At 44.6% G+C, this 13742-nt stretch overlaps 3 protein-coding genes across 3 annotated transcripts in view; all 3 read left to right on the forward strand.

Moving 5' to 3' along the window:
- Nucleotides 1-6336, forward strand: part of LOC309548799 (uncharacterized protein) — a gene marked incomplete at its 3' end in the record, with an annotated part of 85923 nt that extends 79587 nt beyond the window's left edge. Inside the window, exon 3 of the mRNA XM_082248741.1 lies at nucleotides 6040-6336. Within this exon, the coding sequence (XP_082104867.1) occupies nucleotides 6040-6336 (297 nt within the window). The remainder of the gene's footprint in view (nucleotides 1-6039) is intronic.
- The window catches only part of LOC309550239 (uncharacterized protein), a gene marked incomplete at both ends in the record, with an annotated part of 1760330 nt that overhangs the window by 995097 nt on the left and 751491 nt on the right, over nucleotides 1-13742 (forward strand).
- The window catches only part of LOC309548798 (uncharacterized protein), a gene marked incomplete at both ends in the record, with an annotated part of 266454 nt that overhangs the window by 91942 nt on the left and 160770 nt on the right, over nucleotides 1-13742 (forward strand). The gene's annotated exons all lie outside the window — the stretch shown is intronic.

Consider the following 13742-nt stretch of genomic DNA (forward strand, 5'->3'; position numbering starts at 1 on the left):
TGCTAATGGTTCTGGTCCAATCACGGGCTTTTAAAGCCCATTTCCTGAAGCATTGCATTTTGGGCGGTTCTGGTTGCCGAATTCCGAACTTTTTGGGCAAAAAGTTCTAAATTCGGCCGAACCTCGAACACCCAATGTTCGGGCCGAACCGATGGTGGACCCGAACCGTTCAATCATCCCTACTCCTGATCCCTCTGGAATGCCCGCTCTGCCTGTGACAAACTCACCTCCCTCCATGACCTCTTTATCACAAATTCCTTTAACTTATTTGCCATTACTGAAATCTGGCTTCATGAATCCGACACTGCTTCTCCTGCTTCCCTCCCCCATGATGGTCTTCTCTGGACTCACTCTTCCAGACCTACGCAGCTCCTAACAGGTACTTCACCCACCTACCCCTATGCAACATGTGCTTAAGAGCGCAGCTACATTTCAGAAAACGTAGCTGCGCTCTTAAGCATCTGTGGCGTAAGACTAAGTCCCAGAATGACTTCAACCAATATAAATCTGCCCTCCGAAAATGCTACTTTTGCCACTTCACTGCCAAGCAGACAACGCTTCTCTACCTTCAACTCTCTTCTTCGTCCTCCTCTTCCTCCACTCTCCAACTCACTCACTGCCCAGGAGATCACCAATCACTTCAACAATAAGATTGATGCAATTCATGAAGAGATCTCCAATGTACTATTTTTGTGTGACTAATACAATCCAAATAATTCTTACCTTCATTTCCCAAAGTTATCCGTCTACAAGGAGACCTGTATAGATCAAATGAGGATGGAAGAGGACCAGAGTCACATGACGGAGAAGATACTAAACCTCACCATGGAGATCATCTACCTGCTGACCGGAGAGGTGAGGAGGATTCTGGGAGGTCACATGACATCACTCTTATCTCTATTAATAAAACACAGACCTGACCGGAGAGGTGAGGAGGATTCTGGGAGGTCACATGACATCACTCTTATCTCTATTAATAGAACACAGACCTGACCGGAGAGGTGAGCAGGATTCTGGGAGGTCACATGACATCACTCTTATCTCTATTAATAAAACACAGACCTGACCAGAGAGGTGAGGAGGATTCTGGGAGGTCACATGACATCTCTCTTATCTCTATAAATAAAACACAGACCTGACCGGAGAGGTGAGGGGGATTCTGGGAGGTCACATGACATCTCTCTTATCTCTATAAATAAATCACAGACCTGACCGGAGAGGTGAGGGGGATTCTGGGAGGTCACATGACATCACTCTTATCTCTACTAATAAAACACAGACCTGACCGGAGAGGTGAGGAGGATTCTGGGAGGTCACATGACATGACTCTTATCTCTATTAATAAAACACAGACCTGACCGGAGAGGTGAGGAGGATTCTGGGACTCTAACATGATATTCCTATTGGTTCCTCAATACAGAGATTTCCTCCTCTGAAGTCAGGTGATCGAATGACCATCACAGTGCCTCCATGTGACTCCCTAAAACCTGAGAGACACAACATGCAGAAGATTCTAGAAGTCACCAAGAAGATGATGGAGCTGCTGACAGGAGAGGTGAGCGGTGCTGGGAATTCTTTTTTTGTAATTTTATTTTTATTGAATTTCCCAAAAATAAAGAGGACAATAGTCAATGGTTTTAATTACGAAAACAACACAAACAGCATGAAGAGGGTATATAGATATTACAGCATTGTGACGGGAGTTACTTTGGGCGGGGGGCTTGTGGAACCCAGATTACCTCAGAGAGGTCAGGAAACTCCTTGCCCAGCTCCCCCGGCCCCTCCTATGTGTAAGTCACCATGTGTCTATTAGGGGCACAGGGTGACGGAGAAACCCAGTTGGGTCTGCACTAACCAGATTCACAGTACAACCACACCGGACTCAGCATTTCCTGTTACCCCGGTTATCCTTGGTTCTATATGTGTGGTTTGTGTTGAAAGAATGAAGGGGGCTCTTTCACTTAGGACCATAATATTTATGAACAATATCCCTCAAGAAATATATTATGAGTCATTGGTTCGACATTTTCAGGTTGCTTGTAGGAGTTTATCTAATAGACCATTGCTAGATAGTTTGAGGTGGGGTGGGGTTTGTTGTTGTTAAGTGCCTGTATCCCATTGTTCTTTTGTTTCTGTCTGCCTTGGGATCAACCTATTATGGGATGTATATGTGTATGTGGATTAGCTACTAAAGGGGAGGGGGGATTGTCCCAGAGTGTATAACTCTTTGTGCCTGTGTTTGAATAAACAGTCTTATGCTTCTTACCACCCTACACTGATGTCTTGACAAGTGATTGGGTGAGCTAAGGGATCTTGGATCGTGCTGGTACCAGGCAACGGAAGCTTAAACGGCGGACATACTTTTCTTGAGTACGGGGTCCGTCACAAGCATGAAGAGGGTATATAGGTATTTCACCATGAAGAGGGTATATAGATAATATAGCATGATATATCATGACTTGATAAAGTGCATGGGTGCGAAACATGTCATCACGTCAACTGTCCGAGCTTGCGTTCCATGCTGGGATCCCGAGGCTTCCTGTGGTTCTGCCTGCTCCCGCCCACTGGCCGACCGTGATGTCACCCAAGCCCGTTGCTGCGCTCCGTCTGGTTCCCCGCGAGGCAGTATCGTATTTCCCAGGGCTTTTAGATTGGCGCCCCTCTATCAGACCTCACCGCAGTGCTGGATGACCCTTCCATTAATGCCCAGGGACCTTTTGCAGTGGTATTGTTGGCTTTTTCATTAACTTGACAGTTCTTATCCACCACATTGTGGGTAATAAACTGTTGTGAGACTTTTAGTCTTAATAGACCTGGCTGTTGTTTTCACAGTCCTGCAGATAATTCTCCTTCTAGTGACCACTGGGGGCACCTAGCGTGGTCTTTTGTTTTGTGTATGCCTGTATCTTGCACTATCCAAAAGTGTATTTGACAACTACATAGGTCTTCCCATGAATCCATCTATGATCTGTACCCTCAGCGCTCGGTATACATGTTTGTTTAAAATGACGCAACTGAAATCTATTGGCTTCGGCCCAGAGCAGGATCCTTCCATAGGACAGGGAGTCTGGGATTGAAGGATTATATAAAAGGTAAGCAGGAGAGAACATGGTGAAGAAAGAAAATACCGTGTGCAACATTTTTTCCATATGGACAACATAAATAGCATAGAGGAGGAGGATTGTTTCAGTGGAGAGAACATGGTGGAGTCAGCTGACCATAATAAAGGGCATGGGTGAGTGGGCTACATAAGCCCAAATTATATTTCAGACCGGCGACTGGGTGGGGGATGGACAGACTAGGACATGAAAGTCTGGAGGTGGGAGGCATAATAATAATTTAACCACTTCCCACTGGAAGGCCGTCATATGACGTCCCGGTCTGGAAGTGGTGATATCTGGATGATGGGTGCAGCTGCAGGCATCATCCAGATATCTTTCTTTTCAGCCAGCAATTCCCTATCTTGTAAAAGCCCTAGCTGGTCATGAGCCGCTTGATTTACAGGCAGCGGGAGGGGATGTCCTCCCCCCCTCCTGCTGCCCTCCAGTGCCATAGAGCTGACCATAGAATAGATGGTCCCCGGCCATCTCTATGCTCCTGGGAGGCTGAAAGCAACATTATGACATCACTTCCGGCGGCTGGCAGATGTAAACACTGCCAGTTTTTCATCCTGGAAAGCAGAGATCAATGTTTTTTTTAACCACTTGCCGACCACCACACGACTATTTACGTCGGCGGTCAGCCCCTCACAGGCAGAGCGACGTAGGGCTACGTCGCTAGCCTTTGAGGGTCTAGGGAGTGAGCTTCCGCTCCTGCGTGGTCACTCGGCGATCGTCGGTGCAGAGGGAGAAAGGCAGGCGGCTGATGTAAACAAGCCGCCTGTCATTCTCCCCTGTGTAGGAATGGTGATCATACGGTTCTACTATGTAGGACTGTTGATCACTGTTCCTACACCTCAAGCCACAGCCAATCACAGTTAGAATCACGCCCCTAGTGACACACATAACCCCTCCCTCTCAAAAAAGTTAACCCCTTCACTGCCAGTGTAATTTTACAGTAACAGTGCATATGTATAGCACTGATTACTGTAGTAATGTGACTGGTGCCCCCACAAGTGTCAAAAATGTCAGTCGAGGGTCCGATCTGTCCGCCGCAATGTCGCAGTCCCGCAAAACAAATCGCAGATCGCCGCCATTACGCGTTAAAAAAAAAAACAACAAAAATGACAAAAATCTTTCCCTTTGTTAGTAAACGCAATAACTTTTGCGCAAACCAATCAAAATTCGCTTTTTGCGATTTTTGTTTTTTACCAAACATATGGTAAAAAAAAAAAATTGGCCCAAAATGTTAAAAAATTTTGATTTTTACTTTTTTTTTGGGGAATTTCATATAAAAAAATGTGAAAAATATTGTTATTTTTGCAAAATTGACGCTCTTTTTTTGTTTATAGCGCAAAAAGTAAAAATCGCACAGGCGATCAAATACCACCAAAAGAAAGCTCTGTCATGCCTTATTCTTATTACAAGGGATGTGTACATGTCTAGTAATAGGAATAAAAGTGATAAAAAAATAGAGTTGGTGTACAAATAAAAAAATTAATAAATAACAATAAAAAAGTTTTTAAAGCACTCCTGTCCCCTCGTGCTCGCAGGCAAAATCAAACACATACGTAGGCTGCGCCCGCATATATATATATATATATATACATATACGATGTTCAGACCACACACGTGAGGCATCGCTGTGAACATTGGAGCGAGAACAATAATTCTAGCACTAGACCTCCTCTGTAACTCTAAACAGGTAACCTGTAAACATTTGGAAAGCGTCGCCTATAGAGATTTTTAAGTACCGTAGTTTTGCGCCATTTCACGAATGGGTGCAATTCTAAAGCATGACACATGTGTTTGATATCTAATTACTCAGCGTAACATCATCTTATATATTTTACGAAAAATTGGGTTACAGGTATCTATTTTTTTTTTCCATTAAAATTCATTAAAGTGTATTTTTTCCCAAACAATTGTGTTTGAAATATTGCTGCGACCGCCATTTTATTATTTAGGGTCTTTGCTGAATAAAATATATATTTTTTTTAATGTTTGGGGGTTCTAAGTAATTTTTTAGCAATGAAATGATGATTTTTACATGTAGGAGAGAAATGCCAGAATTGGCCCGGATGGGAAGTGGTTAACAGGTCAGGTGCTCCCAGACCGCCCCTAGATCTCAGCCAAAGCAAAGTGGATTGTGCTATGCGATGGGACTTATGGTGCCATATAAATGTAACAAAGGTACTTTGCAGCAATTTCCGCCGAGAAAGAGGGACTTGGACCGGGAGAGTCTCCAATAGGTACAGCAGTTTGGGGAGGAACCACATTTTGAGGACATTTACCGCGCCTAGCCAGGAGATATTATACAGTAAGCATCCCATTGTTTCAGGGATAAATGTATGTCTTGAAATAAAGAAGGAAGGTTAGCTTAGTATAATGAGGAGAAGGTGTCACATGAATAACGAGGTATTTGAGGGAACAGGTACACTAGTGATACGAGTAAGCGGATTGTAAGGTGCCCAGAGTTGTGGGAGGAATGTTTATAGAAAGAGCCTCGATCTTAGAAGTATTAATCTTATACCCCGGCAGTGTACTCAGGTAGATGATTGACAATTATTGGTAGTTCTGATTTATACACAGCATGTTTGTTACAATGAATGTTTTATTATATATTCAGAGTGGAAACCTCGGGGATGATAATATTGATGTTAAAGAAGAGTATAAAGAGGAGGATGAGGAGTATGGAGTGATGGAGGAGTTTTCAGAAGGACACAAGGATATGATGGAGCCACCTAATACCAGGAACCCACCAGAGAGATGTCCCCGTCCTCTGTATTCCCGGGATTCCACACAGGAAGATCACACCATCCCTCACTGTTACAAGGTTGGTGCGATGGAGTATCTAGAACATGGACTTGTGGAGATGGTGTGTGGATTATTTTATGTGAGCTTATATTTTACAGATGATTTTTCTCTCATTTTTTTTTAGGGTGAAGATCTGATAGATATAAAAGTTGAGGTTAAATCAGAAGAAGAAGAGACGTATGTGAGGGATGATCAGCAGTCTATGGAGGAGGATGGAATAACGGGGACATTTATAGAGGAGGACACTCCTACAGAGATCAGCACAGGTGGGTCATTAACACTAAATACATTCCTCCACCCATACTGCTCACTGATTGGTCCAGAGTGCCCAGGTCTAGCAAGATCTCTGACCGCAATTTTCCCAGATTTGCTTGCTCTGATATCTGCTGGCTGTGCCGGGTGGAGGGATATGTCTGTATAGTCTCAGACCCAAGTCACTGAGTGCAGTCTCAGGAGATGGGAGGCAGCGGTGTGGGACCTCTGCAATTTGTCTCAAGTAACATATAAGCTTCCCCCACACTATATACTCTATGTTGTATATTACATACTCCTGATCCCTGCACTATATACTCTATGTTGTACATTACATACTCCTGACCCCTGCACTATATACTCTATGTTGTACATTACATACTCCTGATCCCTGCACTATATACTCTATGTTGTACATTACATACTCCTGACCCCTGCACTATATACTCTATGTTGTACATTACATACTCCTGACCCCTGCACTATATACACTATGTTGTACATTACATACTCCTGACCCCTTCACTATATATACTGAATGCTGTACATTACATACTCCTGACCCCTGCTCTACATATTCTGTTAAACCAAAACTCTAAAGCTACGTGAAAACCAGTCTGTGACTAAGTATACTAAATATATACAAAATATATTTCTGCTGTGTTTACATCTAATACAAATAAAAAAAAATAAATCATGATATATGCAAATATAAAGTGCACTCAAAAGTTAACTCTTACAATTGTTCATAAAACTTATGTAAAACATAAAGTCCCCGCCCAGTGTCCACAAATATGATGTTACATATTCCTGACCCCTATATATACTCTGTTATACGCTAAAAAGTTGTACATTACATAGTGCTGACCCCCGCACTATATACTCTTTGTTGTACATTACATAGTCCTGACCTCTACAGTATATACTTTGTTTTGTATATTACATAGTCCTGATCCTTGCTGTACATACAATAACCCAATGATGGTGGTCTTTAGGATCAGTCCAGTCTTCATCTTGGTTCTCCCCCCCATCCTCACTCTCTGACCTCTGGTGGGGCTCAGCCCCGCTGTTATTCATGACTAAATCATGGAGTAAATAAGGAAGTGCAGGACTTCTTGTGTTGGGAAGATGGCAATGAGTGATAGAGGGGGAGGGGACACTCGTCCTATAATCCCCTAATCACTGTCACCCCTATAAAAGACAGTTCTCGTTGTTTCCTCACTCTCTGACTAAGGTCCATGAATAAAGAAATGAACTGGTAGGAGATCAGAGGACCCATTTACTAGTTACCTTGAGGGTGGAATTGTAAGATCCTCAGAGACAAAGCTGCCTGATGTGGGCGGAGTCCTGGTTTAGGGGAACCAATCTGCTGATGTCTAGTAATAATCTTTGTATTTCTATTTTAGAAGATGGACGGGAGATGAGGAAAACCTCAGAGGATTGTCTCACTTTGTCTCCAGACTGTAAAGTAGAAGATGAGGACATCACACAGTATAGTCCAGGAGAAAACCCGGCTACCTCAAATGTCCATCCGGCACCACACAGTGTAGATGGACCATCGTATTCCTCTTATCCTGAGGAACCTCAGACTGCGAGGGACAGTGCCGGACCATCGTATTCCTCTTATCCTGAGGAACCTCAGACTGTGAGGGACGGTGCTGGACCATCGTATTCCTCTTATCCTGAGGAACCTCAGACTGTGAGGGACGGTGCTGGACCATCGTATTCCTCTTATCCTGAGGAACCTCAGACTGTGAGGGACAGTGCCGGACCATCGTATTCCTCTTATCCTGAGGCACCTCAGACTGTGAGGGACGGTGCCGGACCATCGTATTCCTCTTATCCTGAGGAACCTCAGACTGTGAGGGACGGTGCCGGACCATCGTATTCCTCTTATCCTGAGGAACCTCAGACTGTGAGGGACAGTACCGGACCATCGTATTCCTCTTATCCTGAGGAACCTCAGACTGTGAGGGACGGTGCCGGACCATCGTATTACTCTTATCCTGAGGAACCTCAGACTGTGAGGGACAGTGCCGGACCATCGTATTCCTCTTATCCTGAGGAACCTCAGACTGTGAGGGACAGTGCCGGACCATCGTATTCCTCTTATCCTGAGGAACCTCAGACTGTGAGGGACGGTGCCGTCCTTCCAACACATAAGAGGTTCTCCTGTACTGAGTGTGGGAAATGTTTTGCACGGAAGTCCCATCTATTCACACATCAGAGATTACACACGGGGGAAAAGCCGTATTCCTGTCCTGAGTGCGGGAAATGTTTTTCAGACAAGTCCAGTTTTTACAAACATCAGAAATTGCACACGGGGAAGATGTATTCCTGTCCTGGGTGTGGGAAATGTTTTTCACAGAAGGCCAGTCTTTACAGACATCAGAGATCTCACACGGGGGAGAAGCCGTATTCCTGTCCTGAGTGCGGGAAATGTTTTTCAGTGAAGTCCAATCTTAACATACATCTGAGATCTCACACGGGTGAGAAGCCATATTCCTGTCCTGAGTGTGGGAAATGTTTTTCACTGAAGCCTAATCTTTACAGACATCAGAGAACTCACACAGGGGAGAAGCCACTTTCCTGTCCTGAGTGAGGGAATTATTCCTCATTGAAGTCCTGTCTTCCTGTACATCAGGGGTCCAACACAACCCTCAAGGTGTATTAGTGCCTTGAGTGCGGGAAATGTCTTCTATATGAATGTTGGTGGACATGTGGGGAAGAAGCACACCCTGATATACACCTCAGATATACTCCATGGCTGATCTTCATCATGTAAGAAACACTTCATAAGGAGATCAGAGATCACCAAAGACATGGATGAAGTGTTGTCCCGTGTTGGCCATGGATAGCAGGAGAAAAATAAAAATTGAGTCCTTACCTTTCATTGGCTGAGTACATTTCATGGTGTAAGATTTCACAAACACATAGGTCTATTTCAAATAAAATTAAACAAATGTGACCAGCATACGCCCAGCCATGATGAATATTGGCCATATTTCATTTCATATGTTCATTTCAAGTGGTTTCCTTGGTTTCATCTAGTGGCCATAATGCAGTATTTATTTAACCCCCCACTCAGCTCTAAATAATAAAAATCAAACCCCAGATTCAAGATCCTAACGTGAAATCTGCAGTAATAATAACCCCTCACAATTATTGTATATATAAGGCTATTGTTTATTTCAGGCGTTGCTAAAAAAGTTTACCCAAAACAACAGTTCATGTCAGAAATTATAATACAATGTGAAATAAATCACAGAATTCTTAGACCCTCCTCAGTGAATAAATATATAAGATAATCTGATAGAATGTGTCCTTATTAGTACAATCCAGCCCACATAATGTGTAACTCTCCGTGTACACCAATCCATCTTCATATATTTGTGGTCACCGCTGTGACTGGAATACTGGAGTGCAGCCCACCCCCCATTGAAGGACTTACACTCACCAGATAAATATGCCCCAAATGTGTGGATTTGGGATAAAACAGCATAAAATCCGGAATGGATGGATGAGCCGAGCACGGCCTCCCAGTATATCCTCCTCCGAGCCTCAGAATTCCACTGGATCTCCAGATTCTGATTTCCCTCCAAGTATGTGACTGCTCCGTCTCATCATATATACGGCACGGATCTTCCTAAAAAGAGCATTAAAGCCTCAATAGTATGATAATGTAAAAACCGTATTACTTTTATGTATAAAATACATTCACATAAGAAACAATCAGCATAGCCCAGCAAACACCTGGCAATACCGCAATCCTCTCTCCCTATCCAGCGGCTGTCGGTGTGTATACGGCTGTTCTCCCTGTCCAGTGGCTGTCAGTGTGTATACGGCTGTTCTACCTGCCCTAACGGCTGTCAGTGTGTATACGGCTGTTCTCCCTGTCCAGCGGCTGTCAGTGTGTATACGGCTTTTCTCCCTGTCCAGCGGCTGTCAGTGTGTATACGGCTGTTCTCCCAGTCCAGCGGCTGTTAGTGTGTATACGGCTGTTCCCCCTGTCCATCGGCTGTCAGTGTGTATGCAGCTGTTCTACCTGTCCAGCGGCTGTCAGTGTGTATACCGCTGTTCTCCCTGCCCCATCGCCTGTCAGTGTGTATACGGCTGTTCTCCCTGTCCAGCGGCTGTCAGTGTGTATACCGCTGTTCTCCCTGCCCCATCGCCTGTCAGTGTGTATACGGCTGTTCTCCCTGTCCAGCGGCTGTCAGTGTGTATACGGCTGTTCTCCCTGTCCAGCGGCTGTCAGTGTGTATACGGCTGTTCTCTCTGTCCAGCGGCTGTCAGTGTGTATACCGCTGTTCTCCCTGCCCCATCGCCTGTCAGTGTGTATACGGCTGTTCTCCCTGTCCAGCGCCTGTCAGTGTGTATACGGCTGTTCTCCCTGTCCAGCGCCTGTCAGTGTATATACGGCTGTTCTCCCTGTCCAGCGGCTGTCAGTGTGTATACGGCTGTTCTCCATTTCCAGCAGCTGTCAGTGTGTATACAGCTGTTCTCTCTGTCCAGCGGCTGTCAGTGTGTATTCGGCTGTTCCACTCATCTCTGCTGGCCCACACACATAGTAAAACCACACCCCTAATGGTTTTCAATGGGCTTTCTCAAGGGTGTGGCTACGCGCACTTCTTTCTTGAGCCTAGGATTAAGGAGTGTGCATGCTCTGAAATGCGTAGCCACTTCCAGTTATCCTCCAATTGTGACATCACTTCTGCCCGGTGGGCGGTGCATTCCAGCATGGTTCTTAGGCAGGCAGAGGGACCTGTCAGCACTGGCGCTGTGTACACCTCATGGAGAACGCTCGTAGGGAGACGGACACATTTATTACAGCGACTTGCTTTTTTATGAAGAGCGCAGAGCTTACTTATACATGTGCATTGCCAATTGTGTTTAACAATAAATATGTCTTTATACTGCACTTAGAAGGCCTCTCCCTCTTACTTATTTACTTTCTGTGTAGCACCCTCTAGTGTGCTATCAGTTTAGGTACAGACAAGTTTATTGACTCATGGTAAGTGTGAGCCCGGAATCTTGGTCAGGGTTTACTGCAGGTCAGGCTGGATGACTCACAGAGAAGACAGCCAAACACTTCCAACGCTCAGGGGTCTTCACCAGAGGGAAAGCCAGCCAATGTCACATCACATACATGGTCCAAAGCCCGGTAGATGCAGCCCTCCTTGGATGGTGATATCCCATGTGAAACTACAAAAACAAAGAAGCGGAAGTAAAAACTGAATTTATTAATATGAAAAGCAACCAATAAAATGCATACTCACAAAGGGGCAGAAGTATACAGCATGTATATGGAAGGATACATGAGGCAGAAAATCCAAAAGTTTCTGTGTCCTCACATAAGCACACTAACGCGTTTCGGGGGCGCACCCCCTTCTTCAGAGCTGTGCTAACCAGCACAACCAAATACCTTGTGTTTTAAATGCAGCAAAGCACACCAAAATGTGTGTAGATCTTACCGTCACCAGAACCAGAATGTGGCGTATCAATTTATTTACCTTTTTAATGCAGTTTTTACAATTATTTTTTCAAGTTATTTTCCACATGTATTCTATATTGTGGTCATGGTGTCTATATGGGGTTGGTCACACTCATTCTAAGTGTTCTATCAAACTGTCTCATGAGTATCAGTACCAAATATATTTTTAGAATGTTTTTAGATAGATTGTGTAATAAATTTGAGAATAATCCCCCATAATGCCCGGTGTTTACTGCATACAGACGTTGCCGCTGGACACACATGGGGGATCATTAATGTACAGATGTGTGTGTACATCCATTGTAATTACACACAATTTTTATTGTATTTTTATAAATTTTTTGTATCTATTTTTCTTCTCCTTCCATGTATATTTAAACTGTCATCTCAATAAATTTACTTTTATTATTTTTATTTTCATTTTTATATTTTTTTTTTTCAATTTATTTTCTACTTTTATTATTTTCTCAAATCCTTTTTTTTTTTTTTTTAAATCTGTGACACACTCCTGTGGGGACACTCATGTGTTTACTGTGTTAGACCGGAAGTGACGTGTTCTGCTACTTCCAGTTTCTGGCCGGTACACTGGGGCTTCCAAGTGCCAGTGCTTTTATCATCAATAATGTTGTCTTCTGCATCCTGGGTCACATTGCGGCTGTTCCCCCTGGTATTTGGCCCTTGTGTTCCCGGTTACTGCTTTTCCATCGCCCCTGGGGAACACAGGAGAGAACACAGCAGCACACCCGAAACCAGGAATGCGGCTTCACTTCCAGTTTTCGGGATCCCGGCAGCTTGCGGTCCATGGCCAGCTGACAGCTTGCCGGTTCTCACACTGACAATGGGGAGACAGAGCACAGATTGGTCCCAGTGCTGAGGATTCCTGCAGGGCCCAACCATCTGGAGCTGGTAACATCTCTCCGCTGATTGCCACAGCTTCCGTCTACATATACATTTAATATATCAGGTTTTTTTTCTTTCGTCTCCTCCCTTCCTGCTGGTTGGGGGCGGATTTCGGTATGCTTTGCTGCATTTAAACACAAGGCATCTGGTTGTGCTGGTCAGCACAGCTCTGAAAAAGGGGGTACGCCCCCAAAATGCATTAGCGTGCTTATGTGAGGTTGCAGAAACGTTTGGATTTTCTACCTCATGTATCCTTCCATGTACATGCTGTATACTTCTGCACCTTTTTGAGTATGCATTTTATTGGTTGCTTTTCATATTAATAAATTCTGTTTACTCGGAGAATGCACTAGGGTTTGCGCCTTCTCCTTCTTTGTATTTGTGGATGACTCACATAGGCATCTCTGGTGCCTCCCCTTGGTTCTGGAAGTTTAGAGAAACTTCTAGAAGTCAGTGGGTGGGGGCCAGGAGGGTTGATCTGCATACTTAGGGAAACCTGTGGTTAGTCTAGTCCTTAAATATGGGAGAGCCTTGCTAGCAGAAAAGTTGGGTGCAGGGGTGGACTGACAGCTCATGGGGCACCTGAGCAATATGAGATCATCGGGCCCCCTGTGTTCCCTCCCACACGCAGACCACACCCACACAAAGCCTCAACTACATATTTCACTGATCACAAATGGTTTAAAGCAGCAATATAAGAAAAGCGGTGTGCCACCTTCTAGCAGCAGCTAAACTGTAATTCACACGCATGGTTTGTCCTCAAAAGTCTGCATACACTAGCAATGTCAGCAAGCAGAAGTGTAACCACAGGGGTTGCAATAGTGACCCAGCCTAATGCTCCCCTGTCACATTGGGTTTGACTAGATAGGCGGAAGAGCAGGGGTCTGCATATAGAGGAACCAATGCTTTCTATTTTTCTCCTGTAGCCACTGAAACCCAGCTACTCTCTCCTACCAGCATGCAGTGGCTGCAGGAGGAAAATGGAGGGCATCGGTTCATTTATATGCCACACCCACTGCCCCTCCTATGTGTCCTCAATCTCCTTTCTCTGGCTCACAACAGCTGTGATTAGCTGTTGGCATGCTGGATGCATGCTGCAGTGGATGCCACTGGGTAGAAGGCAGAAAGACCAGACTAGCTAGAATGAACCCGGAAGTGATGTGTATTAGGTGACTTCCGGGTTC

This window comes from Pelophylax lessonae (genome assembly GCF_965119305.1).
Source record: "Pelophylax lessonae genome assembly, chromosome: 3".
In the NCBI taxonomy this organism is placed as follows: domain Eukaryota; kingdom Metazoa; phylum Chordata; class Amphibia; order Anura; family Ranidae; genus Pelophylax; species Pelophylax lessonae.